The sequence below is a fragment of the Protopterus annectens genome, chromosome 7.part0, assembly GCF_019279795.1.
Source record: "Protopterus annectens isolate FY-2018-M chromosome 7.part0, PAN1.0, whole genome shotgun sequence".
NCBI classification, from domain to species: domain Eukaryota; kingdom Metazoa; phylum Chordata; order Ceratodontiformes; family Protopteridae; genus Protopterus; species Protopterus annectens.
Window position 1 is genome coordinate 1,211,083,509 of NC_056739.1, and position 27,087 is coordinate 1,211,110,595.

At 42.0% G+C, this 27,087-nt stretch overlaps 1 protein-coding gene across 1 annotated transcript in view; it reads left to right on the forward strand.

The window, feature by feature from the left end:
- Window positions 1-27,087, forward strand: part of SEC11A (SEC11 homolog A, signal peptidase complex subunit) — a 234,123-nt gene that overhangs the window by 32,597 nt on the left and 174,439 nt on the right. The window contains exons 2-3 of the mRNA XM_044077838.1: window positions 9,839-9,948; window positions 10,976-11,125. Coding sequence (XP_043933773.1) covers window positions 9,839-9,948; window positions 10,976-11,125 — 260 coding nt within the window. The remainder of the gene's footprint in view (window positions 1-9,838; window positions 9,949-10,975; window positions 11,126-27,087) is intronic.

Here is a 27,087-nt window from a genome sequence, read left to right on the forward strand (position 1 = left end):
TGGTATGCAAAGCTATGGAGTGCATCATCATGCACCGGCTTAACAAAGATATAGGCAATCTCCAAACTCTTGACCTCACACAGTTTGGCTTTGTCAAGGGAAGATCCTGCCTGCTGAACCTGGTTGACTTCTTCGAGGCAGTCACCAAGGCTGTGGATGAGGATAAGGCAGTGCATAGTGCCTACCTCGACCTGGCCAAGGCCTTTGATACCATTCCACACTCCGGTATCAATGATAAATTCAACAAACTAGGCAGCAATCCTTATATCACTAGGTGGGTTGCAAATTGGCTCACAGATAGGACCCACAGAGTGAAAGTTGCGGAGTCCAAGTCAGACTGTCGATTAGTCACGAATGGAGTCCCACAGGGCTCGGTCCTGGGCCCTTTCCTGTTTGGCATCAACTTCTCAGAAGTTCAGGCCAACACAGAAGGACTCTGGATGACCAAGTTCGCTGATGACTGCAAGCTAGGAGTCATTACCAACTCCCCAAGTGATGCAGACATCCTACAAAAGGGCCTCTCTGAGACCAGTGACTGGTGTCAGAACCATGGTCTGAAGCTAAACTCTAAAAAAAAAAAAAAAAATGTGTCATCATCCCCTTTGGAAAATACTCCGTTTCCATGAATTACCCAGTTGATGAAAGCCCACTGAACACTGAAGGGGGCCATAAGAGATCTGGGCACCCAGGTCGGTAGCTACCTCACCTTCAACCACCACATTGCCACTGTGGTCAGAAAATCCTTCTACATGGCACATCTTATAACCAAAGGTTTCTCATCCAGGAAGAAGGAGGTCATCCTCCCTCTCTACTCATACCTTATTAGACCAGTCATTGAATATAACGCCCCATTTGGCATGTACCTGACCAGACACTTACAACAACTGGAGAGACCACAAAAGTACCTCACAAAAAGGATGCTAGGCCTTAAACACATGTCCTACATGGGCAGACTCAAGAAACTTTATCTGTTCTCAGTCTCTTATTGTCTACTTAGGGGTGATCTCTGCTTGACATGCAAAGCCATGTCTGACCCAGCCCTACTTGAAATGCTACACCTAAAGAAATTCCAATCCCCCTGTGCCACATGCTCCAGAGATCACAACCTCATTACCACAATTAACAGAACATGCTGGAGGGGCAGGTTCATTTCCCAAAGACTGTCCATACTCTGGTATAAGCTTCCCATTCATGTCAAGCAGAGCACCTCACTGACCCTCTTCAAGAGAACTCTTGAGTGGATGGGTAACAAAGTTCACTCCAGGGATCATTCCAGTTGCCCTACTGGATAGGGGCACTGTGAACTAAAATCGGGTGGCACGGTGCCTAGGCAATTTTTTTGGGGCTAGGCTTGTAAAGGCTCCAGGGCCATTAACCAAGTACACACCTATGAACCTGTGTTAACTTTCCATTAATAGTAGCCTCATAGTTTTGTACTCCATCATTCAGGTCAGAGGAATGTCAAGGAATGATGTTTCATAAGTCAATATCATAAATATTATCACCCATCAAAATTTAGTTTAAACAAGTCAATATTCCTGGGCATTCTTATATTGATTTGGATTTTATTCAATTTCCTGTGAATAATAATACATATAAACTTTAATATAACCTAATGTCTTACACCTTTCAGAATATCTGAGATTTCTAACAAAATGTATTCTTTTATTGACTTTCCTTTGTGTTAATTCAACCTTATTTAAATGAGTTCTTGAATAACTACAAAAAGAATTGTTATTCCAAGACAGATCACATACAAGTTCTGGGTACCGTAACCAAACATTGTCCCTCAATGAAATAGATTTGAAAGTAGGACTCCTCTTTTTTTAGTACCTCGATTCTTATGCTGTTCACATGATTTGAAAAAGAAAATTCAGAAATCATGTGTATTTCTGGATCTTTGTATTATTTTGTTTCTTCAAGTGAGATATTAAGACACAAGTTCTCAATTAACTGTTCCTGACATTTTGGATAACTAAATTGAAGTCTAATTGAATTTGCTGAATTAGATCTTTTAGATGATATTAATTAACAGTATCCCCTTTAGAGTCTAATAGGAATCCAGTCTTACATTTTGTGTGCCTATTTCATAAGCCAACAGCACTTGCTTAAGGGACAATTTTAAAACAAACAAGCAAACCAAAAAAAAAGTTAAACATTAAAGGCACTAAAGCAGAGCCCAGTGCTGCATTGTACTGGTGGATATTTTGAATGCATCTCTTTAACTGAAACGCACTGAAACAGCCAATTAACCTAGTTAATTAGAAACTGATTAAATCCATAGTCTATTAAAGTATAGATGATAGCAGTGTGCAAGAGTGTCAGTATTAAAGCAATTAAAGAAAAGTCTAGGGTTATAGTAACTTGATTGTAAAATTTGATTGTTAGTCTAGATTTCCCAAAACAGAATCCATGCTGATGTAACTCTAGGAATCCATTGTGGTTATCATAGTCAAGCAGGAGCAGCTAGATGTCTCATAACACTTGCTCAAGATGTATGTGAGGCTCATACTTCTGTAATTTGAGATCTCTACTTTGTTTCCCTTATAAATTGGAGGGATAATAGAGTTCTTCCACAGTGGTGGTACAGTACAACACTTAAGCATTTTATGATGCATTGACTGAGACGATGGCAATAGTGTAGTCTTAATTTCTGTTATTATTGCAGGAATATAATCTGACCCAATTGATGTTTTTGTGCCTGTCTTTATAGGGAAGTTTAACATTTTCAGCACTTGAATATGGAAAAATATGATTTTCAGTTGACAGGTGCTCTAATGATTCCATTTGATTACCAGAATTTTGTGTCTTTCTGCTTTTCCCGTTTAGGGGTCGCCACAGCGGAACTCTGGTCCGCTAATGATTGGCAGTAGATTTTTACGTACTGGCTTGCCGGGCCTAACGCACAACCTCCAACGAAGGAACGCCCATTCACGCATGTCGCTACACAGAAGACGCTCTAATTGAGAATCGAACGGGCAACGTCTAACTGTGAGGCGACAACGCTACCGCAGCACCACCACTGCAGTATATATATTTGATTACCAGAATAAAAAATGTAAATTAAATTGCTAGAAGTTTATGATCAGGGAGTACATTTCCATTAATACTTAAACATGTTATTGAATTTATTACTGTAGTTTCCAAATGAATATATTTCTAAAATTGTTTACTGATTCAAGTGTTGGAGGATGTTAATTTCATAAGTGACTTTCTTTTCATTTAAACATTTTTTACTTGTATGATTCAGATTCCTTTTGGTTATTAACATAGGATTTTTATTTATGTATTTATTTTTATATAAAGTCTTTGATTTCTGCTATATATTTTCGTAAACTAATATCCCACCAGTATGGAAAGGAAGGAGAAAAAAAACTTTAGTTGTACAGTTAAAAGAATTAGTTTTTCCCATTGCCGATTTGTTAACATAAACCAGATTGTGGTTACAATGTATTAGAGGTAATTAATAGCTAATTCAGACCAATCAACATTATTTATCAAGTCAGTTAAACTCCCAGAATTTATTTTATTAAGGTTGTATTTTTTTAGAAAGCAAGAGTTCAGTCTGTGGGTAAAATGAATATTAAAAGTCAGTAAATTATGATCCAAACAGTTCAGTGGAGGACCAACATCCAGTCCAGTTACCTTCTTCTTTTTCTTTCTGCTGCTCCCGTTAGGGGTCACCACAGCAGATCGACTGTTTCCATTTCCTCCTGTCCTCTGCATATTGCTCTGTCACACCAACCAGCTGCATATCCTCTCTCACCACATCCATAAACCTTATCTTAGGCCTTCCTCTTTTCCTGTTACCTGGCAGCTTCATCCTTAGCATCTGTTTCCCAATATACTCTGCATCCCTCCTCAGCACATGTCCAAACCAACGTAATCTTGCCTCTCTGGCTTTGTCTCCAAACCTTCCAACCTGGGCTGACCCTCTAATATACTTATTCCTAATCCTGTCCATCCTCGTCACACCCAGTGCAAATCTTAACATCTTCACCTCTGCCACGTCAAGCTCCGACTCCTGCCTTTTTGTCAATGCCACTGTCTCCAACCCGTATAACATAGCTGGTCTCACTACCCTCTTGTAGACCTTCCCTTTCACTCTTACTGGTACTCGTCTGTCACAAATTACTCCTGACACTCTTCTCCACCCACTCCATCCTGCCTGTATTCTCTTCTTCACCTCTCTTCCACACGCACCATTACTCTGAACTGTTGATCCCAAGTACTTAAACTCATTCAGCTTCGCCACCTCTACTCCCTGCATCCTCACCATTCCTCTATCCTTCATCTCATTCACACACATATATTCTGTCTTAGTCCTGCTGCCCTTCATTCCTCTTCTCTCTAGAGCATATCTCCACCTCTCCAGGGACTCCGCCACCTGTTCCCTACTCTCACTACAGATCACAATGTAATCTGCAAACATCATAGTCCACGGGGACTCCTGTCTGATCTCGTCTGTCAACCTGTCCATCACCATTACAAATAAGAAAGGGCTCAGAGCTGATCCTTGATGTAATCCCACCTCCACCTTAAACACATCCGTCACTCTCACCGCTGTCACACTACCCTCGTACATATCCTGTACCACTGTTACATACTTCTCTGACACTCCTGAATTCCTCATACAATACCACAACTCCTCTCTAGGCACCCTGTCATATGCTTTCTCTAAATCCACAAAGACACAATGCAACTCCTTCTGACCTTCTCTGTACTTCTCCATCAACACTCTCAGAGCAAACATCGCATCTGTAGTGCTCTTTCCTGGCATGAAACCATACTGCTGATCACTAATCATCACCTCCCTTCTTAACCTAGCTTCCACTACTCTTTCCCATAACTTCATGCTGTGACTGATCAGTTTAATCACTCTGTATTTACTACAGCTCTGCACATCACCCTTATTCTTAAAAATCAGTACCAAAACACTTTTTCTCTATTCCTCAAGCATCCTCTCACTTTCCAAGATTTCATTAAACAATCTAGTTAAAAACTTCACTGCCATTTCACCTAAACACCTCCATGCTTCCACAGGTATGTCATCTGGACCAACAGCCTTTCCGTTCTTCATCTTCTTCATAGCTATCCTTACTTTCTCCTTGCTAATCCACTGCATTTCATGATTCACTATCTGATCATCCAACCTTCTCTCCATTTCATTCTCTTCATTCATGAACCCCTCAAAGTATTCTTTTTCATCTTCTCAACACACTCTCCTCGCTTGTGAGTATGCTTCCCTCATTATCCTTTATCACCCTTACCTGCTGCACATCTTTACTAGCTCGGTCCCTCTGTCTAGCCAATCGGTACAGGTCCTTTTCTCCCTCCTTAGTGTCCAACCTTTTATACAACTCTTCATACGCCTTATCCTTAGCCTTCGCCACCTCTCTCTTTGCCATGCACCTCATCTCCTTATACAACTCTTCATACGCCTTATCCTTAGCTTTCTCCACCTCTCTCTTTGCCATGCACCTCATCTCCTTATACTCTTGTCTACTTTCTTCATCTCTTCGACAATCCCACTTCTTCTTCACCAACCTCTTTCTCTGTATACTCTCCTGTACTTCTTCATTCCACCACCAGGTCTCCTTGTCCTCCTTCCTCTTTCCAGATGTCACACCAAGCACCCTTCTAGCCATCTCTCTTACTAGCTCTGCTGTAGTTACCCAGCTATTCGGTAACTCTTCACTGCGACCCAGTGCCTGTCTTAACTCTTCCCTGAACATCACCTCACAATTACCCTTTTTCAATTTCCACCATTTAATCCTTGGTGCTGCCCTCACACTCATCCTCCTCTTCTTGATCACCAGTGTCATCCTACAAACCACCATCCTATTCTGCCTAACTACACTTTCCCCTGCCACCACTTTACAGTCTGCAATCTCCTTCAGATTAGCCCTTCTACATAAGATATAATCCACCTGTGTGCATCTTCCTCCACTCTTGTATGTCACAATATGCTCCTCCCTCTTGTTAAAATACGTACTCATCACAGCCATGTCCATCCTTTTCGCAAAATCCACTACCATCTGACCTTCTGCATTCCTTTGCTTAACACCATACCTACCCATCACTTCCTCGTTCCCTCTGTTCCCTTCACCAACATGCCCATTGAAATCTGCTCCAATCACCAGTCTCTCACCCTTGAGTACAGTCATCACCACTTCATCCAACTCACTCCAAAATTTTTCTTTCTCATCCATCGCACACCCAACTTGTGGCGCATATGCACTAACAACATTCATCATTACACCATCAATTTCCAGCTTCATAAACATCACTCTATCCGACACTCTCTTTCACCTCCAAAACACTCTTAGCATACTCTTCCTTCAGGATAATTCCTACGCCATTTCTCCTCCCATCCACACCATGATAAAACAATTTGAAACCACCTCCGATACACCTAGCCTTGCTCCCCTTCCATCTGGTCTGTTGCACACACAATATACCAACCGCCCTTCGGTTCATCATATCAGCTAGCTCCCTCCCTTTACCAGTCATACTTCCAACACTGAAAGTTCCGACCCTCACTATCATAGTCCTAGCCCTTACCTGCCTTCGGGCATGCCTTCCGCCTCTTCTCCTCCTTCGGGCCAACAGTAGCCCAATTTCCGCCAGCACCCTGTTGGCCAACAGTACTGGTGGAGGTTGGTGTTAACCCGGGCCTCGAGTTACCAAAGAGGGAGTATTTATAACTGAATCAAGTGTATTACTAGGTTTGGTAGGTCTAGTTACTAATTCTGATGTTATTTAATACTCTAATGTCCCAAAATTCTTGTATTTCTGAACACTGAGCAGTATTAATAATCCAGTCTATTCTTGGGTAGTTAGAATCACCCAACAAAATAGTTCCAGAAGACTTACATTGTGTCTCAAGGAAAATGATATACTCATTATTAGCATTTTTGACATTTGATGGTTTCCTGTAACTGTATACATATTAATCTTATTGTTACATAAAAAGGGTAAATTGGTAAATCAATAACTGATGTCTCAAATGAAAATTTAATAACAGCTTCATTATACGTTAATCAAAAGAACACCACCTGCATTCTGTAATAGTCTCAGGCCTTCAACCTTGTTGAACCCTGGAAGTATCTGGTTAGAATAGTCTCAGACTTCAGTTATGGCCACAACACTGATGTTTTCTTTCGCAATAATTAATGGTAACTCGGAATGCTTTTTACCCAAGCTTTTCCTGCTTGACAAAAATTAAATTTTTATAAAATTTGTAGTTCTTGGTTGGCAGCTGTTTCTGCACAGAAGGAGGTGACTGGTCTGAAAAAGGTAAGATAGTTGACTTAAAATCTTCAAAATGGAGAAAAGCAGGAACCACTTGTATATATCCTTGGATTTTTATTCAACCAGGAGTAGACAAGTGAAAACAAACCACTACTATCTATTTACTTTGAGTAGTAATTATAAAGCTAATTACTATTAACTATACTTACTGTTGAAGTAAATGTCATATGAAATACATAAGTATAGTTAGTTGTAATTAGCTTTATAATTACTACTCAAAGTAAATTGATCATTACAAAAATACTTCCAAAAAACTTCAAACTTATATAGCAGATTTGTGTAGAAATAAACTGATTCACTATTTATGGTAGCAAACTTGCAAATTCACTTAAAATTGCCCAGAAGCAAATAGTAACCATAAACATTATATTAATCAAACATTAAACTAAGCACCATTATTAGAATAAAATGACTAGTTATTGGAGACTTAAATTGTGACAGTATTATTATGTAAAATGTTAACAGTGCTTAGGAATTTACACACAAGTTTATAATTTATTGTTATGACTCTCCCAGAAGAAAATATAACTGTTGAGTGAGATATTTACCATAACTGTACATCTTATGCAGTTTTTTTGGTTCAGGTGAGAAATTCACTGGCTTTTGAGAAACCTTGGGAGTTTGCTTTCTGCCTGTTTTCTTTGATATGGAAAGTGTTATCCAAAGCACTCTGTTCCTAACCCACAGCACTCTGTCCCTTTTCCCCCATGCCATTCCACCCTGTCTCCCTACTTCTCTCTCTCTCTCTTTTCCCTTTTCTCCCTTCCTTTCTTTTGTACTTGTATACACTCTAGCTTTAATGTCTGTACCATAATGTAGTGTTGTACTAAATGTCTATACCATAATGTAGTATTGTACTAAATGTGTCTATACCATAATGTGGTATTGCACTAAATGTCTAGACCATAATGTAGTATTGTACTAAATGTCTAGACCATAATGTAGTATTGTACTAAATATCAAGACCATAATGTAGTATTGTACTAAATGTTTAATTACTCTTGCTTGTGTTCATGGGTTGTGATCATCCAGGCTGATCCCCAAAATAGTCCAGGTAGACAGTGCTCTTCACCGGTTAACAAAGAATAAGTAAAAGATCTCTCTGCCCTTTCACCAGTCTGACACTTGAAATTGTTGATGGAATATTACAAAACATTTTGTGCCTTCTGACTGTGTGTAGGTTTTTTCTCGGAAATGTTTTTTTTTCTTGAATGCTTTAACCTGCGGCAGTAGAATTTCTGAACTGCAGGCATGGACTGGAAAAAGTTGACAGTTTCAGTGCAAGCAATCCCCACAGTTAATGCACAGGTGTGTGTATGTTCTGTTTTGAATAAGTTGCATCATCCTTGTTTTCTTTCTGTATGATGGGTATAGAGAGGAATCAATGCTTAGAAACTCTTGGATATGTGTAGCTTATTAAGGTGCTGTTTGGAAAAAGCAAAAAAAAAAATTCAAGAGAGTCTAATAAGGTGTTTGCATGTTGTATCAAAGCTAGACTATGATTACCTGTGATCAAACAAGGCTGAGCCCAGTAGCTATGTTGTATTTTGTTTTGTGACAAATACAGTCACAATCTTAAAAGGTCTATATCTGTTGTTACTGCTTTTTATTGTAGGAATGCTTCAGCTTTGGGCAGTGCTAGAGGCTGCAAGAATTCTCCTTAATAAAACGTTACAAACTAGCTACCTAGTATACAGGAATGGTAGGATTTTGTCATAGCTGCATTGGAGAAGATTCTTTAAGTGTTTACCAACCTGGATCACAGAAGAGATTGTCCTTGTGTCTGTCATGCTGCCAGAGTGATTCTCTCTGAAGTATAGATTGAAAAAAAAAAAGACTTAAGATCTTTGGTATGCAAAGAAGAGAATTTAAAATAGTGCTGCCTCTATGTATACATTTTTTTTTATTTTCCCTTGCTGTCAACCATCACCCCTCTACTAGCCAGTCAATCCACTTTTCCCTCACTGGATAAGAGTTGACTGGGAGGAGCTATCATCTATACAGCCATCGGGGGCGGTTCACATTTGTATATTTTCTCCCTGGCCCCTTCTGACTTGGGGAGAGGCATGCAGTGTGCTATATGTGGAACACGTCTCCCTCACATCCACTAGGGTGTTTCCATTCAAGTGACCTAACCCTTCCATTACAGCATGAGCACTAGGCTGTCTGGTCTCCACCAGGGACACCACTCTGCACTGAATGCCCCAGAGTGCATGCATCCCCTTCTCAGCCCCTTCACTCTTCCCCCTCCTTTTCTGGGTGTCCTAATGCCAGGACTGCTACTCTGCCCTAGTTGTCTCAGGCACAGTAAGGGCTCCATTTCTCTACTTCATGGTGCCCGACTGCATTCATTATATGTTTAGTACATCACTTAGTGGATTAACAGCTGGTAACTAGCAGGTACTGCTTTTAAACTTGCTTATGTGCTGTTTTGCAAGATATGTAGAAAATCTGTAGTTGTATGAAGTTCTGAACATATGAGAATGCTGAAACACTAATTTTTTGGGAATATTTTATTTTGCAGCTTTATTACCAAGTATTGAACTTTGGCATGATTGTTTCTTCAGCGCTTATGATCTGGAAAGGGCTAATGGTCCTAACAGGAAGTGAAAGCCCCATCGTAGTTGTTCTCAGGTAAACTTCTTGGTCTGATATATTTAGGGTAGTGGGTCACTGGCTGTTTTGTGATTACACTTTTTTATTGTTCTGTGATTCTCTTGGCCCTGTTGCTGCCCACATTTTCCTACTTTGTAAACTATGATAATTACTTATTGAGGATCTCTTGTATATCAGTCTGTGCAGCCTCTCACATTCTTGGATATGGAGAGGTGGTCATTTCCGTTCTATATAGCCTGAGTATGTTGTGCCTGCTATTTTGTAAGTACTGATCCTTTGGCTGCTCCGCAGATCATAACACTTTATGGCTCACAGGTGGTATGGGGAGTGGGTGAAATTGAAAATGTTGTTTTAGAGGGGGATTGGCATATTTAAATGAGAGGGTGGGACAGACAGAGAAGGAAAAATGGCATTGATGGCTTCTTGAAAGACACCTTTGATTGGAATGCCAAGTATCACATTCTGTACCACTCATTTAAAATTCATAGTTGCTGCCTTACCAGTTAATAGCAGATATTTAGAAAAAGGACCTTTCTTGTTTTACATTACATGGTCTACACATATCTAGGATGTGTTATTGCACAGAGTTCATTCAGTGATATAAATCTTTTCATACTGTTAAATTCTCCTAAATTTATTTAAGAAAGGAAAACCTAAATGGAGTTGTGGTGTATGCCTGTATGTATGTGTATAAAATGTATATTGTGTGTACACTCACTCACTCACTCACTCACTCACTCACTCACTCACTCACTCACTCACTCACTCACTCACTCACTCACTCACTCACTCATTAACACTGTGCAGAAATCCTAGATGTTTTCTGCCACCCACATAAATGTAATATGATCTTGCCTCTGTATCCTATCCGGATGTCTCATCGACATGCTAGGGTCTTGTAACAGTCCAGCAGCAGACATATTTTAACTTAATTTATGGGAGTCCTGTTAAAAGAATGATGAGGATTTTTACTTTTTTCTCTGTGAATAAATGAGTGAATCATTTTGGCATATGTTTTGTTTCTTTGTTCTTTTTCTTGTTTTAGTGGTAGTATGGAGCCAGCATTTCATAGAGGAGATCTCCTTTTTCTCACCAACCGGGTAGAAGACCCTATTAGAGTGGGAGAGATTGTTGTCTTTAGAATAGAAGGAAGGGAGATTCCTATTGTGCACCGGGTTTTGAAAATTCATGAAAAGTAAGTATAAAACCCTGGAGGTATTTCAGATTTAATCCGTTTTCAGTATTTGTAACTTGTTTTTATACAAGTATGAACGTAATCGTCATTATGTGATTTTATAATTTAATCTCCATTTGTTTCTGCCTGTAGAAGACACTATAGGAGGTATAATAAATAGTTATTTTGTTGACATTTTTGCACTTATTTTGCAAGTTTTATGCTACTTTCAAACAAAGTCTGCTATGATTATGATTTTTGTTAATTACACCCAGCCCAGATAACTATTTCTTATTCAGTCAGCAATTGAGGGGTCTGTATGATACAAGGCCTAAGTCAGAAAGATGCATCAGAGTAAATGAAAAAGTGACTTGTGCAGCTCCCAAAGTTATACTTCTGATGTAAGTATATTGTCTTTCCCACTCAGCTGCACATACAGATATTTTGTGCTGAATCTGTGTTTTTCCTTTTGTGCTGCTGTTCCCAGCTGTTTAACTTAACATGCAGGTTTGCTCCCAAACTGAACTTGGGAGGAGACCTTGATCTTTGTCTGGAAAATGGTATAGTTCATATTTTATATCATAGAATATAAAGCAATGTGAAACTTGGCATTTTTGAATTTTTCATGGTTTTATAAACCAACTTTGGTGATGCATTTTGTAGCCAAAGTAAAATAAGAGTTAAGCTAAATTTTTATGACTAATGCAGCTTCCAGAGTCAGTCAGTTAAGTGGCATGTAGAAAATGTATAGTTCATATAATTTTTCATCACTGCATTGCAGATATTCTTGTATGGTTTATCCATTTCTGTGTAGTTTATTATTATTGACCAGAAATGTGGACTTTGTTTCTGCTGTTGCCTGCATCAGTCTGTAAATAATTCTGCAACTGCAGTGTGTAACTGTTTTAGTCATACCAAGTATTTCCCAATCATTAAGACTCAGTATATTTGGTTGCTGTCAATGCCCCTCCCCAACAAAAGTACAATGCCGAATGTCAGTTGTGTTTTTTGCTCTTATTCTGAGAATCGAGCAAAACCCCATGATATATTGGAAGAGTACACAGAGATTGTTACATTATACATAGATTATATTATTAAGCGGGTTCAATGACTTTAAATGCAGATGTTCATCGTGTTACCCTGCTGCAGTCATCACACTTTGGTTATCCTGTCGTCAGGCGGTCCCGCAGTTGGCCGGATTTCCAAAGTCTTGGTCCGATGTCGGTTGCTGTCGCCTCATCCCTGACGTCAGTGCGCCAGGGGTACATATACTGCAACCGACGCCATTTTCTTCAGTCTTTCTTGCTGCGCGGTGCCCGAAGCAGAAGCAGTTCGCATGTGTCGGTCGGCCGACTCCTGAGATTATCGAATTCAAATTTCAGACCGAAGTCTTCTATAAAGCTAAGTACCCCATTGGGGAAACTTTTCTTGCCTCAGACCGATGTCAGAAAAAGTTAACAATTGTATTTCTTGTGGGAAGCAAATACCTCATAAGGATTTTCATTCTTATTGCATGCCTTGCCTAGGCCCTGATCACAACGTCACTTCTTGTCATTTTTGTGCTAGGTTTAATAAGCGTACTATTAAAAGGCGATTTGATTTCGCACAACACTTTTTTGGTAGAAAATTTAACTATAACATGCCGTCGGAGCTACCGACTACCGGCGTGCACAAAAAATGCAGGGACAAGAACCGACAGCCAAGGCCTAAACCCGATTCCGAGGCCTCGGTTGATCCGGTCTCCGGTTCTCCGGTTATCAGTGAGGCTCCGACGCAGCCCCTGACTACCGCAGTCCTGGAACCTGAGACCACTACGGATATTCTGATGGAATGTACTAGGCCGACGCAGCCTTTTACTTCAGGCCCTTCCGACGATATACCTTCTAAGGACGTCGGTGCTTCGGAAACGCCATCGGTTTCTGAGGGCGTTTTCAGACCGACGACTCTCACAGTCAAAACGTTTTCTAAGTCTAAGACTCCTTCTAAAGCTAAAAAGACTACACTTCAGTTTCCTGTTCAAGGCCCTATGCCTAAGAAACAGATGCTCAAGATGGCTGAAGATTTGATTTCTCTTATCAGGGGTTCACAGCCTCCTCCTGACAAAAGGCCTAGACAAGAGGAAGATTCTGCTTCTTCTGAGCAACTGTCTATTTCTTCGGATTCCTCTGAAGACCAAGACTATTCTTACTCTCCTTATGAAGATTCTGATGCTGAGGACTCTATTCCCTCAGCTTCTCCTCCTGAAGATTACTCTTTTGGGGACACTTTACACACTATGAGGGAACATTTCCACTGGAAAGGTCAGGATTTCTCTGATTCCAAGAAAAGGCTCAGAGAGTTTCTTTTACTCCCCCAACACAGACCTCTAGCCATCCCACCTGTTTTGGACATTGTGAATGATGTCTATTTAGAATCCGGTTTCAACCCAGACTCTCTACCTCCTGCTCCAGCTAAGCCTGACAGATACTACAGAGTACCTGATTCCCACAAATTTCTTTACAAAAGCCCAGTAGCTGACCCAGAGACTATCTCCCAAGGTCCCAAGGGGGGCTAAGGCTTCCATGGCTAAAAACCCAGTACCTTCTGAGAGGGATTCAAGAGCACTAGACAGGTGGGGGAAAAAGGTTTACACCTCAGCCACATTAGCTATGAGAGCACTAAATTGTCTTCATATGCTCAAGTATCAGCAGTTTCTAATCTCTCAGTTAAAACAAAAGATTACCTCCCTTCCCCAACAATCTGAATTGAAAGATGTACAGGATTTATTGCACGCCACCGAGCAGGTGGGCAAACATACCTTACAATGTGGGTTTGATTCTTTGGAGGCCTCCTGCAGAGCAGCTGTCACTGGATCAGTTATACGTAGGCATGCCTGGTTAAAGGAACAAAGTCTACCTAATCATGTCAAAGCAAAACTACTAGATGCTCCCTTACAGCAGGATGTTCTTTTTGGAGTTAAAGCAGAAGAAGTGCTAAAGAAAATGGAAGATAAGGCGAAATCAATGCAGACAGTCAAAGATTTCCTACAGGTACAACCCCCTCGCTTCAGCAGAAACTGGCCAACAAATAATTTGTCCTTTCCAGCCACTGACAGACCTCAGAGGGGTAAATACAGGCGCCCAAGGGGCAGAGGGCAACCACAAGCCCAGTATAAACCTCGCCAATGGGGCACTCCAACCCAGAAAGGAGGAGAAGACAGGTCTCAACCCACCAGAAGGCAAACTCGATGACTTGAACCTCGACTGGCCAAACAAAGCTCTTTTGTTAACCCCCTTGGGAGGAAAACTAGCACTTTTTGCAGACAACTGGCACATAGTCACAAAGGACAAATGGGTCCTAGACATTATTTTACAAGGATACAGATTCCACTTCCACACCTTGCCAATGAAAAGGGGAATGCCAAACCTGCCACTAAATCAAAGGGCAGAGGCTCAAAAACAAATTACAGCTCTCATGGCCACGAGAGCCATTCAGCGGGTACCGATTCAAGAGCAAGGCCAAGGATTTTACTCGAGGCTCTTTCTAGTACCCAGAAAGGACAATGCTTGGAGACCAATTCTGGATCTTTCAATACTAAACACTTACCTACAAGTTCCCAAATTCAAGATGCTAACACTACAGCGGCTACTTCCCATGTTGGGCAAGGAAGCATGGCTGGTAACATTGGACCTCAAGGAGGCATACCTGCATGTCCCTATCAGACAAAGTTGCAGAAGATACCTCCGTTTCATTGTAGGTTCAACCCACTACAAATTCTCTGCACTACCCTTTGGCTTATCTACTGCGCCTAGAGTTTTCACAAAATGCCTGGCACCAGTAATTGCATACTGCAGACAAAGAGGAATTCAAATATATCCATACCTGGACGACTGCCTCATCCAAGCAGAAAGAAAAGACATTCTCTTACATCATCTGGCTTTTGTGAAGCATCTTCTAAATTGTTTGGGGTACACAGTAAACGAAAAGAAGTCAAAACTAGTACCCTCACAAAAATGACATTCCTGGGTGCCAGCTTGGACACAACGGCCCAGAAGGCTTATCTTACACCAGACAAGCAACTACAACTGACTCAATATTTCGAGACAATGGCAACAAAGACCCAATTAACTGCAAGAAAAATTCTGCAGGCTTTGGGCTTCATGGCATCTTGCATTCTGATAATACCATTTGCAAAATTGCATATGAGGAAATTACAGTGGTACCTAAAAAGTGTATGGTCTCAACACAGCCACAGCTTGGACACAGTGATAGCTCTCATTCCCTGCCTTCAACAGGAATTTCTATGGTGGGCACAGGCATGTCACCTCAACATGGGTCAGCCTTTCATCTTGCCCCCAGCCAGACAAACTATCACAACACACGCTTCAGACTATGCCTGGGGGGCACACATGGCAGGGCAATGTATTCAAGGCCTATGGACTGCAGAACAAAGAAAACTGCACATAAATCAAAAAGAGATGCTAGCTGTACAGAAAGCTCTGACAGCCTTCAAGGATCTTCTACATCCAGGACAACTTGCAATAAAGACGGACAACACCACAGTAATGTGGTACATAAACAAACAAGGGGGCACACATTCCTACCCTCTTTGCAGGCAAGCAGTAATCTTATGGAACACAGCTCTGGCTTACCAAGTCCAGTTACAAGCTCAATTCCTGCCAGGACAAAAAAACACATTGGCAGACGAGCTAAGCAGGAACATCAAAGATCCCCACGAGTGGAAGCTAGACCCACAAATATTTACAATGATAACTCAGAAATGGGGCCTACCAAATATAGACCTGTTTGCCAGTCCTCAAAACTACCAACTGACAAAATTTTGTACAAGGACATTCCACCATCAGGCTTGGAAAGTGGACGCACTCTCCTTCAGTTGGAAAAACCTGACAGCATATGCCTTTCCTCCATTACCTCTTCTCACAAAGGTTCTTTTGAAGGTCAAAAAGGAGAAACCTCAACTGATTCTCATAGCCCCAGACTGGCCACGCCAGCACTGGTACCCGCTATTGAAGAATATGGCTCATAGCCCACCATGGATATTGCCTCAAATACCTCATTTGCTCACGCAACAAAACAAACAGATTCTACACAGCCAGCTAAAAACCTTAAACCTGGCTGCATGGTGAATCTTTTAAACATCCAACCAGCCCCTCTTTCACAAGCAGTTCTGGATGTTATTCTGGAAGCCAGGAGGCCAAGCACCAGGAAGGCTTACTCGGACAAATGCAAAAGGTTTTCTGCCTGGAACCAAGCTAAAGGCCAAGACACAACTCAGCCTCATATGCCTCACATTCTGCAGTATTTAGCAGAGATGTTGCACAAAGGACTTTCCTTCTCCTCAATTAAAATCCATGCTTCAGCTGTTTCAGCTCACTACGACACGAATCCACCTTTATTTTCACATTCTCTTCTAAAGCAGTTCCTCAGAGGGGCAAAAAACATTAGACCACCTAGAAAGAGCTCCTACACCAACATGGGACCTCAACTTTGTTCTGGAAAAACTAACCTTACCTCCCTTTGAACCTGCTTTCTCTGCAGACCTTCAGTTCCTATCTTGGAAGACTGCCCTGCTCCTGGCAATAACTTCTGCTAGGAGAGTCTCAGAATTACAGGCACTAATGGCAGTGGAACCTTTCCTCATTTTTCATCAAGACAGAGTTTCTCTACGAACTAATCCTTCCTTCATGCCTAAGGTGGTTTCCAGTGTAGCTTTAAATCAAACTATCCATTTACCCACTTTCTTTCCCAATCCACAGAACAAAGGTGAGAGACTCTTGCATTCCTTGGACATTCACAGGCAGCTTCGGTACTACTTGGACAAAACTAAGGCTTTCAGAAAAACTGACCAGCTCTTTGTATCCTATGCTACAGCTTCTCAAGGGAGGGCTATATCCAAACAAACCATTTCTAAATGGATAGGCCATTGCATATGGTTCTGTTATACCCATCATGGGAAACCAGTTCCTACTACCATTAGATCCCACTCTACCAGGGCAACAGCTACCTCTACAGCCTTTCTCAGAGAGTCCCTACCAAGGAAATTTTAGAAGCTGCAACTTGGAGTTCAGTACACACCTTCACCAAACACTATCACCTACCTCTTTATTCTAAGTCCAGGGCAGGCTTCGCCACTGCAGTTCTGCAGGGCCTCATTGCCTCCACTAACCCTCTATGATACCTCCACCCTGCCTTAGCTTTGGGACTCAACCCAAGTGTGATGACTGCAGCAGGGTAACACGATGAACATAGTACAGTTTTGTACCTACCATAAATGTAGATGTTCGAGTGTTCACCCTGCTGCAGTCCAGGTTACCCTCCCTCCGACCCCTCTGATCTTTTGGCTAAATCTCTGCTATGTCTTACTGATGTATTTGCTTATAGCTGAAGGGATTTTGTGTTTGTACAGTGTTCACACCATTTGGTACTAATTTTGATCACCTTTTTGAGGGCACCTGACATCTGGGGCAAGAAAAACTGAAGAAAATGGCGTCGGTTGCAGTATATGTACCCCTGGCGCACTGACGTCAGGGATGAGGTGACAGCAACTGACGTCGGACCAAGACTTTGGAAATCCGGCCGACTGCGGGACCGCCTGATGACAGGATAACCCAAGTGTGATGACTGCAGCAGGGTGAACACTCGAACATCTACATTTATGGTAGGTACAAAACTGTACTTTTCTGACAATATGTTGCATCCAAATCAAGATTAAATGGAACAGCCTTGCTTTTAATCGTAAACTTTTCTGACCAGAATTCATTATTGCTGTTTACAGAATATGTTGTATTCAGTTTAGCAGCCCAACTGTGTTAACAAACATTTCTATTGTGCTATGTTCTTTTGACAATAGTTTATCAAAATGTTGTGTAGCAAAATTTACATGACCTTTGCACGAAGGTTCCATACTCCACAAAGCCTGCAAAATTGATTAATGGCTCTGCAGCTTTCTTCCTCATGCATATAGCTATGTTGTTTGGATTGGATGTGGTGTTTGATATGTTCATAGGTAAGTACTAGGTAGGCTGCTGTTGTGGTCCATTTTAAGCATATCCACTTTCCCTTTTGGGGCTGAAATTAACCTGTCCCATTCAGTGTCAGATTAGCTTTACCCATCTCATGGTCAAATATTATATACTTCCCCTAATGTGAATAACTGGGATCATACCTTAGAGCGGACCTGTGCATTGGGTAAAGCATTTAGGAACTGCCTCTGTTCATTAGTAGTACAGAGGGCAGTTTCTGGGGTAAATTTTCTGTTTCCTAACCTTACATCCAAGTTGTGATTAATATGGACAGGGATGCACTTTGTTTTACATGGATGGTAGTCTGCTCCAGAGCAGCTGTAGCCTCTGGGAGGTTATACCTGTGCCGCCAAACCATTCTGTTGATGGTGCAGAAAATATTTAGATCCCTAGACTGAGTATTTCTGATGCCATTTGACTTGCTGATGTGCAGTAAATCCATCAATACTGAGGCAGAGGCTGTCTTGTATGCCAGACATGGGTCACCTGTTGGCAGTGTTTAGGATACTCAGTATAGTGACAGGGCTTTTGAGGCAGTCCATGTAGGACATATTGTTAAGGCCTTGTTTCTTTTTTGTAAGCTTTCCCTGCTGGTGTCTGTTGGGTAGATAATTTCCCAAGGATACAGTAATACATTTTTGGCAGTTTAGTTTCAGTCCATGATTTTGATACCGGTTACTTATTTGGGATAAACCTTCTTGCACTATGTCTTATTCATTTGGGGATTCAGTGACTGCTCCTAGCTTGCAGTCATCTGCAAACTTAGTCAGCCAGTGCTCTTTGGTATTGGCTTTTACTTCAGAGAAGTAGATGCTAAAGAGGAGGGGGGCTAGCACAGAACCCCGGGAGACTCTACTGGTGAGTAGTCTTTTTGTGGCGGCAACTTCCTCTATTTTGATTTCCTGCATCATATCTCATTTTTTTTGTCGGGTGCTACCTTGGATGCCATGCATCATCTTAAACTTTATTTCTTCCTTTTTGCTCACAGTTTTTATTTTGCACTTTTAAGGTTTTTCATAGGTTCATAGGTTCATAGGTTTATACTAGGCTATCTGCCCTAAGGCATTTATAAGCCTAGCCCAAATTTTTGAGGCTTACGCCACCCCTTATATGAAAAAATACTGTGCCCATTAGTTTGTTGTGCCTCTGTCCAGCAGTGACACAGAGATGATTCCCGGGGTAAACCTACGATCTCCCATCCACAGGTCTAGATTTCTCTTGAACAGAGTCAGCGAGGTGCTCTGCCTCACACGGACTGGGATTTTATTCCACAGCATAGGGAGTCTCTGAGTGATAAATCTATCCCTCCATCACGTCCTATTTATATCCGTGCTAAGGTTTAAGTCGCTTGCTCTAGTGGTTTTGGTGGATTTGGATTTTTTGAGGTGGAGCATGTCCATTAATTCCGGGTTGGACGTGGCCTTGTATGTCAGGCACATGTCACCTCTGAGCAGACGGTATGCGACTGAGTAGAGCTGGAGTTTCTTCAATCTGGCAGCATATGACAGATTTTGGAGTCCCTTTATCCTTTTGGTGAGGAACTTTTGGGGTCTCTCCAATTGCTGCAGATGTCGGGTGAGATACATCCCGAATGGGGCATTGTACTCAATCATTGGTCTGATAAGTGAAGAGTACAGGGAACAATGACCTCACTAGATCTGGATGTGAATCCCTTCATGATCAGGTGGGCAATGTAGAAGGTCTTTCTAACCACTTTAGCAATGTGAGTGTCAAAAGAAAGGCCACTGTCAACCTGGGTCCCCAGGTCCCTGATAACCTCTTCTGTGCTTAGTGGATTGCCACCTATATGGTAGCTTGGGGTTACCTTGTTTTTCCCGAAGGGTATGACTATACATTTTTGGCGTTTAACTTCAGGCCATGGCTCTGGCACCAGCTATCTGTTTCCGTGAGTCCCTTCTGAAGGATATCCGTGTCCGATGCACTTTCCACTATGGCCCAGTTTGCAGTCGTCTGCAAACTTTGTCAGCCAAAGTCCTCCCATGCTGGCCTGTACTTCTGAGAAGTAGATGCCAAACAATAGGGGCCAAGGACCGAGCCCTGTGGGACACCACTTGTGACCGGCTTGGAGTCTGACACAGCGCCAGCAACTCTAACCCTGTGGGTTCTGTCCTTAAGCCAGTTTGCAACCCATCTTGTGACATATGGGTTTACATTTAAGCTGGTAAGTTTTTCTACAATACCGAGTGGGGTATTGTGTCGAAAGCCTTTGCAAGGTCAAGGTAGGCTGTATGGACTGCCTTTCCTCATCAATGGCCTTGGTGACTGTTTCAAGAAGTCGACCAAGTTCAAAAGGCATGATCTTCCCTTGACAAAGCCAAACTGGGTCGGGTCCAATGTCTGCAAGTCCCCTATATCTTTGTTTATGAGCTCCATTATGATCCTCTCCATAGCTTTGCAGACTAGACTTGTTAAGCTTATGGGGTAATTACCAGGGTCCGTGAGGCGCCGCCTTTGTGGAGTGGGACCACAGTTGCCGTACGCCACTCCTTGGGCACGTATCCTGTGGTAAGGCTGAGATTAAACAGCTGCCTTATGTGCGGGGTTAATTCCTCATTTAGCTCGTGTAGCACACAGCCGGGGACACCATCCGGTCCCATTGATGCTGTGTTTTTAGCTTTAGAGAGAGCAGCTTTCACCTGCACATTTGAGATGTCCGGGAGGCTACACTTGGCTGGGATAGTTATCTCTCCTTTAGGGGGGGAGAGGGGGGTGACGTTTGCACTGAACCTGTCTGCCAGTATGTTGGCAATGTCTGTGGGTTCAGTGATTTTTGTATCATTTTGGACTAATTCTGAGCATATCTGGGAGTTTCCACCCAGGTTCCTAACATAGCTGAAAAAGGCCTTATGATTGTCCTTTGAATCCATGGCAATTTTCTCTCAAAATTGGCCTTAGTTGATTTTATGAGTGCTCGTAATTTTTACTAATAATGATCAGGGTGACTTCCTTTTATGGATTTTGTTCTATCATGTAATAGCTTTCTCCTCTTATTGTAAAGTTTGTTAATGGCTGGGATCCACCAGACTGGACGCTTGCCCTTTGTGGAAAGAGTCTTGGTTTTATTTGGGATTGCCTGATCCATGCAGTCCTGGAGGTGTTCATAGAAGGCATTTGTAAGGGCTTCCGCAGCTTGGGTTGTGGTTTCCTCTGGCTCAGGGGCCTTGAAGGATACCACACCAGTCTTGAGTAGTGTGAAGTTTGCTTTAGAGAAGTTCTTCACTATGGTCTTTTTTGTTTGGGGTGGGGCGGGATGTGGATTTCCAGTGAGATTAGTTTATGATCAGATCTCACCAATGAGGGATATACTTCCGGTGTGGAGCATTTTGTCCCCATGTTTGTGACAATGAGATCTAGTATATTTTCTCCTCTCGTGGGAACAGTGACTAGCTGTTCCATGGTATTTGAATTTATGAACTCCAGGAACCGTTGGGCTAGAAAGTTAGGGCTTGAGTAATGTTCCCAGTCTATGTTCGGGTAGTTGAAGTCACCCAATATGATGGTGTTTGGAGATACATTTATACCCTCCAGTGTCTTCAGGAAGGCTGTGTGGGGTTCCTGAGTTTGAGAGGGTGGCCTGTAGCATGCTACAATTTGTAGAGCAGTTTTGCCTATGGTTAGTTGCACCTGGATGGTTTCAAGCTTCATGCGTTGCCACCAACCTGGAGGTGTGGGTATCCTTTATGAATATGGATACACCCCTCCTTTTGTGGTGTGGTCCGGGTTTTGGGGCGAACGCATGATATGAGGTAAAACCTAATAGTGCCGGGGTGCTCTCAGGAGCCTTGAACCAGGTTTCAGTTACAGCACAGACATCGATGTTCTCCATACTGAGAAGGGCCTCGAGTGCGTGCATTTTGAGATTTAGACTTCTGGCATTGAGCAGCATTACCCTCAGTTTCTTCCCATTTTTGTTTTCTAGAGTGGTAGGTTTAGAATTTGAGCCTTGCCTAAAAAGCGCACTATGGGGCTGGCAAGAGCCTTCGCCAATATCCGGAATCCCAGGCGTGACAGCCGCAGGCCATCCCTTGCGAGCAGCGTGGCTTGTCAAGCATGTCATCCCAGGCAGACAGACACTGGATCCCCTTTGAATGACACCAGACATTAAGCCAATTGTTAAAGCTGATCATCTTGTCTCTATATTGTGGCATCATTCTTGGTGAAGGAAGGATACTGCTCAGGGTTAGGGTCATACCTGCCTGGGCTACATAATCAGAGAGCTCCTCTATGTTTCTTTTCATGTAGTCCAGGGAGGTACGTCTCAGGTCGTTCACACCAGCATGGACAATGACTGTGTCATATTTGTACTTGCCGTGGAGTGACCCAGTGCTTGTGTTATGTGGTGGATTCTAGCGCCCGATAGGCAGCTTACTGTGACCCTCTCCTTGTTCAGCCTGGTGAGTGGGACGTCAGTGTGTCTGACTATGGAGTCACCTATGACAAGTATGTTTGATGTTGTATTTGGCCTTAAGGGCTGTGACTGCTTTGCACACTGCTTTTGTGGTTTATGTGTTGCTTGTGGGGTGTCTTGAGGTAGCAGTTGTTTGGGTGTCTGCTTTGGAGGCCACTGCTGTTTAGGTAAATTTTACTCAGAGCCTCCAGTATGTCTTTGTGTGTTTATGTGTTTGATTCAGTGGAGTGGTAGCATTATGTGAGGCTGGTTTTGTGGTGTGTGTAGCTGCCTTCTCCTCCTGTCTGGTCTTGCCAGTCCTGAGTTGAGAGAGCTCAGCCTCCAGTTTGGCTAAATAGCTGCATCTCTCGCAAGTATTTGTGTTATGTGGGTGGAGGAGAGGGTTGTCTGTGTACATGAGGCAGTTATAACATTGCCTCAAGGTTCCCAGATTCACCAGCTGGACCGGAGAGGAGATTGACAACTGACCTTTGGACATGCTAGAATAATATTGGGAAATCCTTAATTGAAAACCAGGGCCAGTGGGGAGTGAGGGTGTAGTGCTTTTAATTTTTAGTGCTGACTTATATAATTGCTTTAGTGAGCAAGTGCCAGGTAACTTGAGTGCAATGTGTTACAAGTAACTAAATGCAAAAACGACAAACAGTAACTTTCTTTCAAGTGAAACAAGGAAATAAGTACAGTAAGCAATGCAGATATCACTAGTGATCCACAGAAGCGCTGAGAAGTTGCGTATTAGGTGGAATTAGCTTCCAGGGAAATAACAAGCAAACAAACAACAAGCATATAAACAAAGCTAGATTCAGCATGCCTGGATCTAGTCTATGCTAGAGCATAGCATAGTTGTGTTTTTTATGCTGAATACTCAAATGTACGTGTTGTACTCCCATTTAGTGCTTTATCAAGTGTTAAATCTACTGCTGTCAGTTGTTTGCATTGGGTTTTGTTGTTTTAGCACCACACACACAATTAATTCTGCCTGTTATCAATGAATTGTGTAAGTCAGCAGCCTCTGGCTTTTGCTCCATTTCTTTTCTATTGCATAAAAATCTGTTGCCTGATTCCTTGATTTGTAGTGAAAAATAAATGTCTTACATTAAAAAGATTCTTTTTTGGCTCACAATATGGTTGAAACATTTTCTGTCAGAGCAGATAGATGACTTGTCAGTATCATCTTTTATAGTTAAAAGTGTTGATTACTTTCTCGCCTGTGACACGGTGGAACATTGCACATAAATCTTTTTTGGCTTTTCTGCAGTTCCAGAAAAGTGGTACAGTTCAAGTTTGTGGCTTCAGAATTCCCAGTTTTCAAAGAAGTATTGATCAACCTCATGGACATTGGATGTTGTACTGAGGACATTTCAAGTTGAAAACTGAAGAACTGTGGTTGAAGGATTGGTAGTGTAGCAGCAGTACTCTGAACAAAAATAAAAAAAATGAATTATTGTTTGCAAGCACAAGATTAGATTCTCAGAATGGCCACATGTTTAATACTAATGTCAAAATGGAACTGGAAATTTTATTTTTTTTAATGTGTTTATCCTTTTTATGTCAAGTGTTGAAAGATAAGACTGGCTTGGTATTGTACAATGATTTGATAATGGCAGAAGAGGAGTCTTGTACAATAATATTGTACAGACTGAAGGAAGCAGAATGCCTTCTAAAGTTCCAAAATTCAGTGCAGTGTGAAGGTACAGTAGAACTAGGGCTTCCAAAGTGAGCACCATGTAGTGGCATGTGAGGTGCCATGAACGGTGTGCACCCTCTGTAAGATTACAGACAGTCTGTAAAAAAATAAATAAAAATTAAAAAAATAAAAATAAATTAGAAATGCAAATAAAGCCAGTTTTAAAACAAAAAAAAATTGACATATGGGGGAAGTCAAATAATATCACATAAACCTGGGCGAAAAGGGAAGGCAGACTTTACATTGATGTTATAGATGGTTGGCAAATTTAGACATGGAGCGCCAGTTATTGTGGTCACTAGCATCAGTAAAAAAAAAACCTGTTGTGATCAAGTGGGTTGGTCTCATGAACTGTTGACATTTTCATAATGCTCCTTGGTGACAGCATGACTTTTAACCAGCCAGTATCTAGAAAACAGAGTATTTGTTCAGTACTTCATCTTGCCTTGTGTGCAGTTGACAAAGTGTAAAGGTCCAGATCACCGAAGTGTCTCAACAGCTTTTACTTGACAAGAAGGAATCCCCTTTTCCAAATACAGTAAAATCAGTGTATGGTCTGCAGGCGTGCATGTATTTCATTTACAAAGCTGAGCTGAGCAAATACACTACTTGGACCTTGGTGTGATTCAAGGCTTTACTTTTGGAGCTAATGCGTGGTACTGTGCTGCATGTGATCTTTAGTAACTTGTTTACATGATTACCGTTACAGTAATGTTATTTACTGATAGATTTTGGGTAAAGTTGAAAGTAATAGGTTGAACTGTGAAAATATATTAACTGGTTTAAAAACGAGTAACACAGTGTTAGTGATACATGAGGTTATAATAGATTTATGTTGCATTTAGCATTTTGGTGTGTCTAATTTTAACGTGAAAATTAATTTTGCAAATTAACTGCTGAGTTGTACTATAGCAGCAGTGGGTTCTGCAATCATTTCTTTGACTTAAAAATGACAAGACCTTTGGCAGGACAGTGTCTGGGATTTTCTTGGCAGAAATGGTAAAGCAGAAATGATTACAATAATTTATCTGGAAGTCAAAGGTGATAAAAGTACAAAACCAAGTGTTTTGGGATTCCGCTAGAATGTGCATGCTTCAAGCAAAGTGTTTTTTAAAACTTCAAGTTATATGGTTTAGTTAAGGGTTTTCAGCAATTTTATTGCATTTTCTTATAGGTTCATAGGTAGGTACTAGGCTATCTGTCCGAGGGCATTTATAAGCCTAGCCAGAGTGCGTCAGCTTTTGCCGCCCCATTGATTGATTAACTGCGCCTCTGTCAAGAAGAGCCAATGAAGTGATCCAAGGGGTGTATTTTCTGTTACCCATCCACTCGTCAAGATTTCTCTTGAAGAGTGTTAGTGAGGGGCTCTGCCTAATGTATTTAGGAATTTTGTTCCAAAGCATGGGGAGTCCCTGTGACAGGAATCTATCCCTCCAGCATGTTCTATTTATTGTTGTGGTGAGGTTTAGCTCACTAGAGCGAGTGGCTTGCAGTGATGACTTGGATTTCTTTAGGTGGAGCATGTCCATCAATTCTGAGTTGGACATGGCTTTGTAAGTCAGGCAGAGATCACCTCTGAGTAAGCGATATGCCACTGAGTACAGCCAGAGTTTTTCCAGTCGGGCTGCATAGGACATATGTTTGAGGCCAGTAATCCTCTTGGTGAGGTACTTTTGTGGTCTTTCTAGCTGTTGGAAATGTCTTGTGAGGTACATCCCAAATGGGGCATTGATGATGGGTCTGATGAGTGATGAGTAGAGGGGCACTATAACCTTTTTATTTCTAGATGCGAACCCTTTAGTAATTAGATGAGTACATAGAAGGATTTCCTAACTCCTTTGGCAATATGATTGTCAAAGGAGAGATTACTATCTACCTGGGTCTCCATATCTCTTATTACCTCTTCTTTATTAAGGAGGCTGCCACCTATGTGGTAATTCATGGGTGTTTTGTTTTTCCCAAACGGGATGACTATGCATTTTTTGGCATTTAGCTTGAGACCATGACTTTGACACCAGGTGTCCGTCTCAGTAAGGCCCTTTTGGGGAATGTCCATGTCAGCCGGACAGTCAGTTATGGCTCCCAGTTTGCAGTCATCGGCGAACTTGGTTAGCCATAGTCCTCCTGTGTTTGTCTGTGAGAAGTATGTGCCGAACAGTAGGGGTCCCAGGACCGAGCCTTGTGGGACACCACTTGTGACTGGTTTAGAGTCGGACCTGGAGCCCGCTATTCTTACCGTGTGAGTTCTGTCTGTAAGCCAGTTGGCAACCCATCTTGTGACGTAGGGGTTTATGTTCAGGCTGGTGAGTTTTTCTATAATTCCCGAGTGGGGAATGGTGTCAAAAGCCTTGGCGAGGTCAAGGTAGGCTGTGTGAACCATCTTCCCCTCATCTATTGCCTTGGTGACTGTCAGGAAGAAGTCAACCAGGTTTAGTAGGCATGATCTGCCCTTAACAAAGCCGAACTGGGTCGGGTCAAGTGTTTGGAGGTTCCCAATGTCTTAGTTAATGAGTTCCATGATGATGCGCTCCATAGCCTTGCAGACCAGGCTAGTCAGGCTAATGGGGTGATAGTTACCAGGGTCAGTTTTGGTCCCTCCTTTGTGGAGCAGAATAACTGTTGCTGTGCACCATTCTATGGGCATGTAGCCTGTGGAGAGGCTGAGGTTGAACAGTGTGTTTAGGTGGGGGGGGGGGGTTAGTTCATTCTGTAGTTCGTGCAAGATGCAGCCTGGGACACCATCTGGCCCCATTGACGCTGTGCTTTTGGCTTTTGAAAGGGCTGTTTTCACCTGTGTGTCTGTGATTTCTGGGACACTACACATTTCCGGTATTGTTGTGAGCCC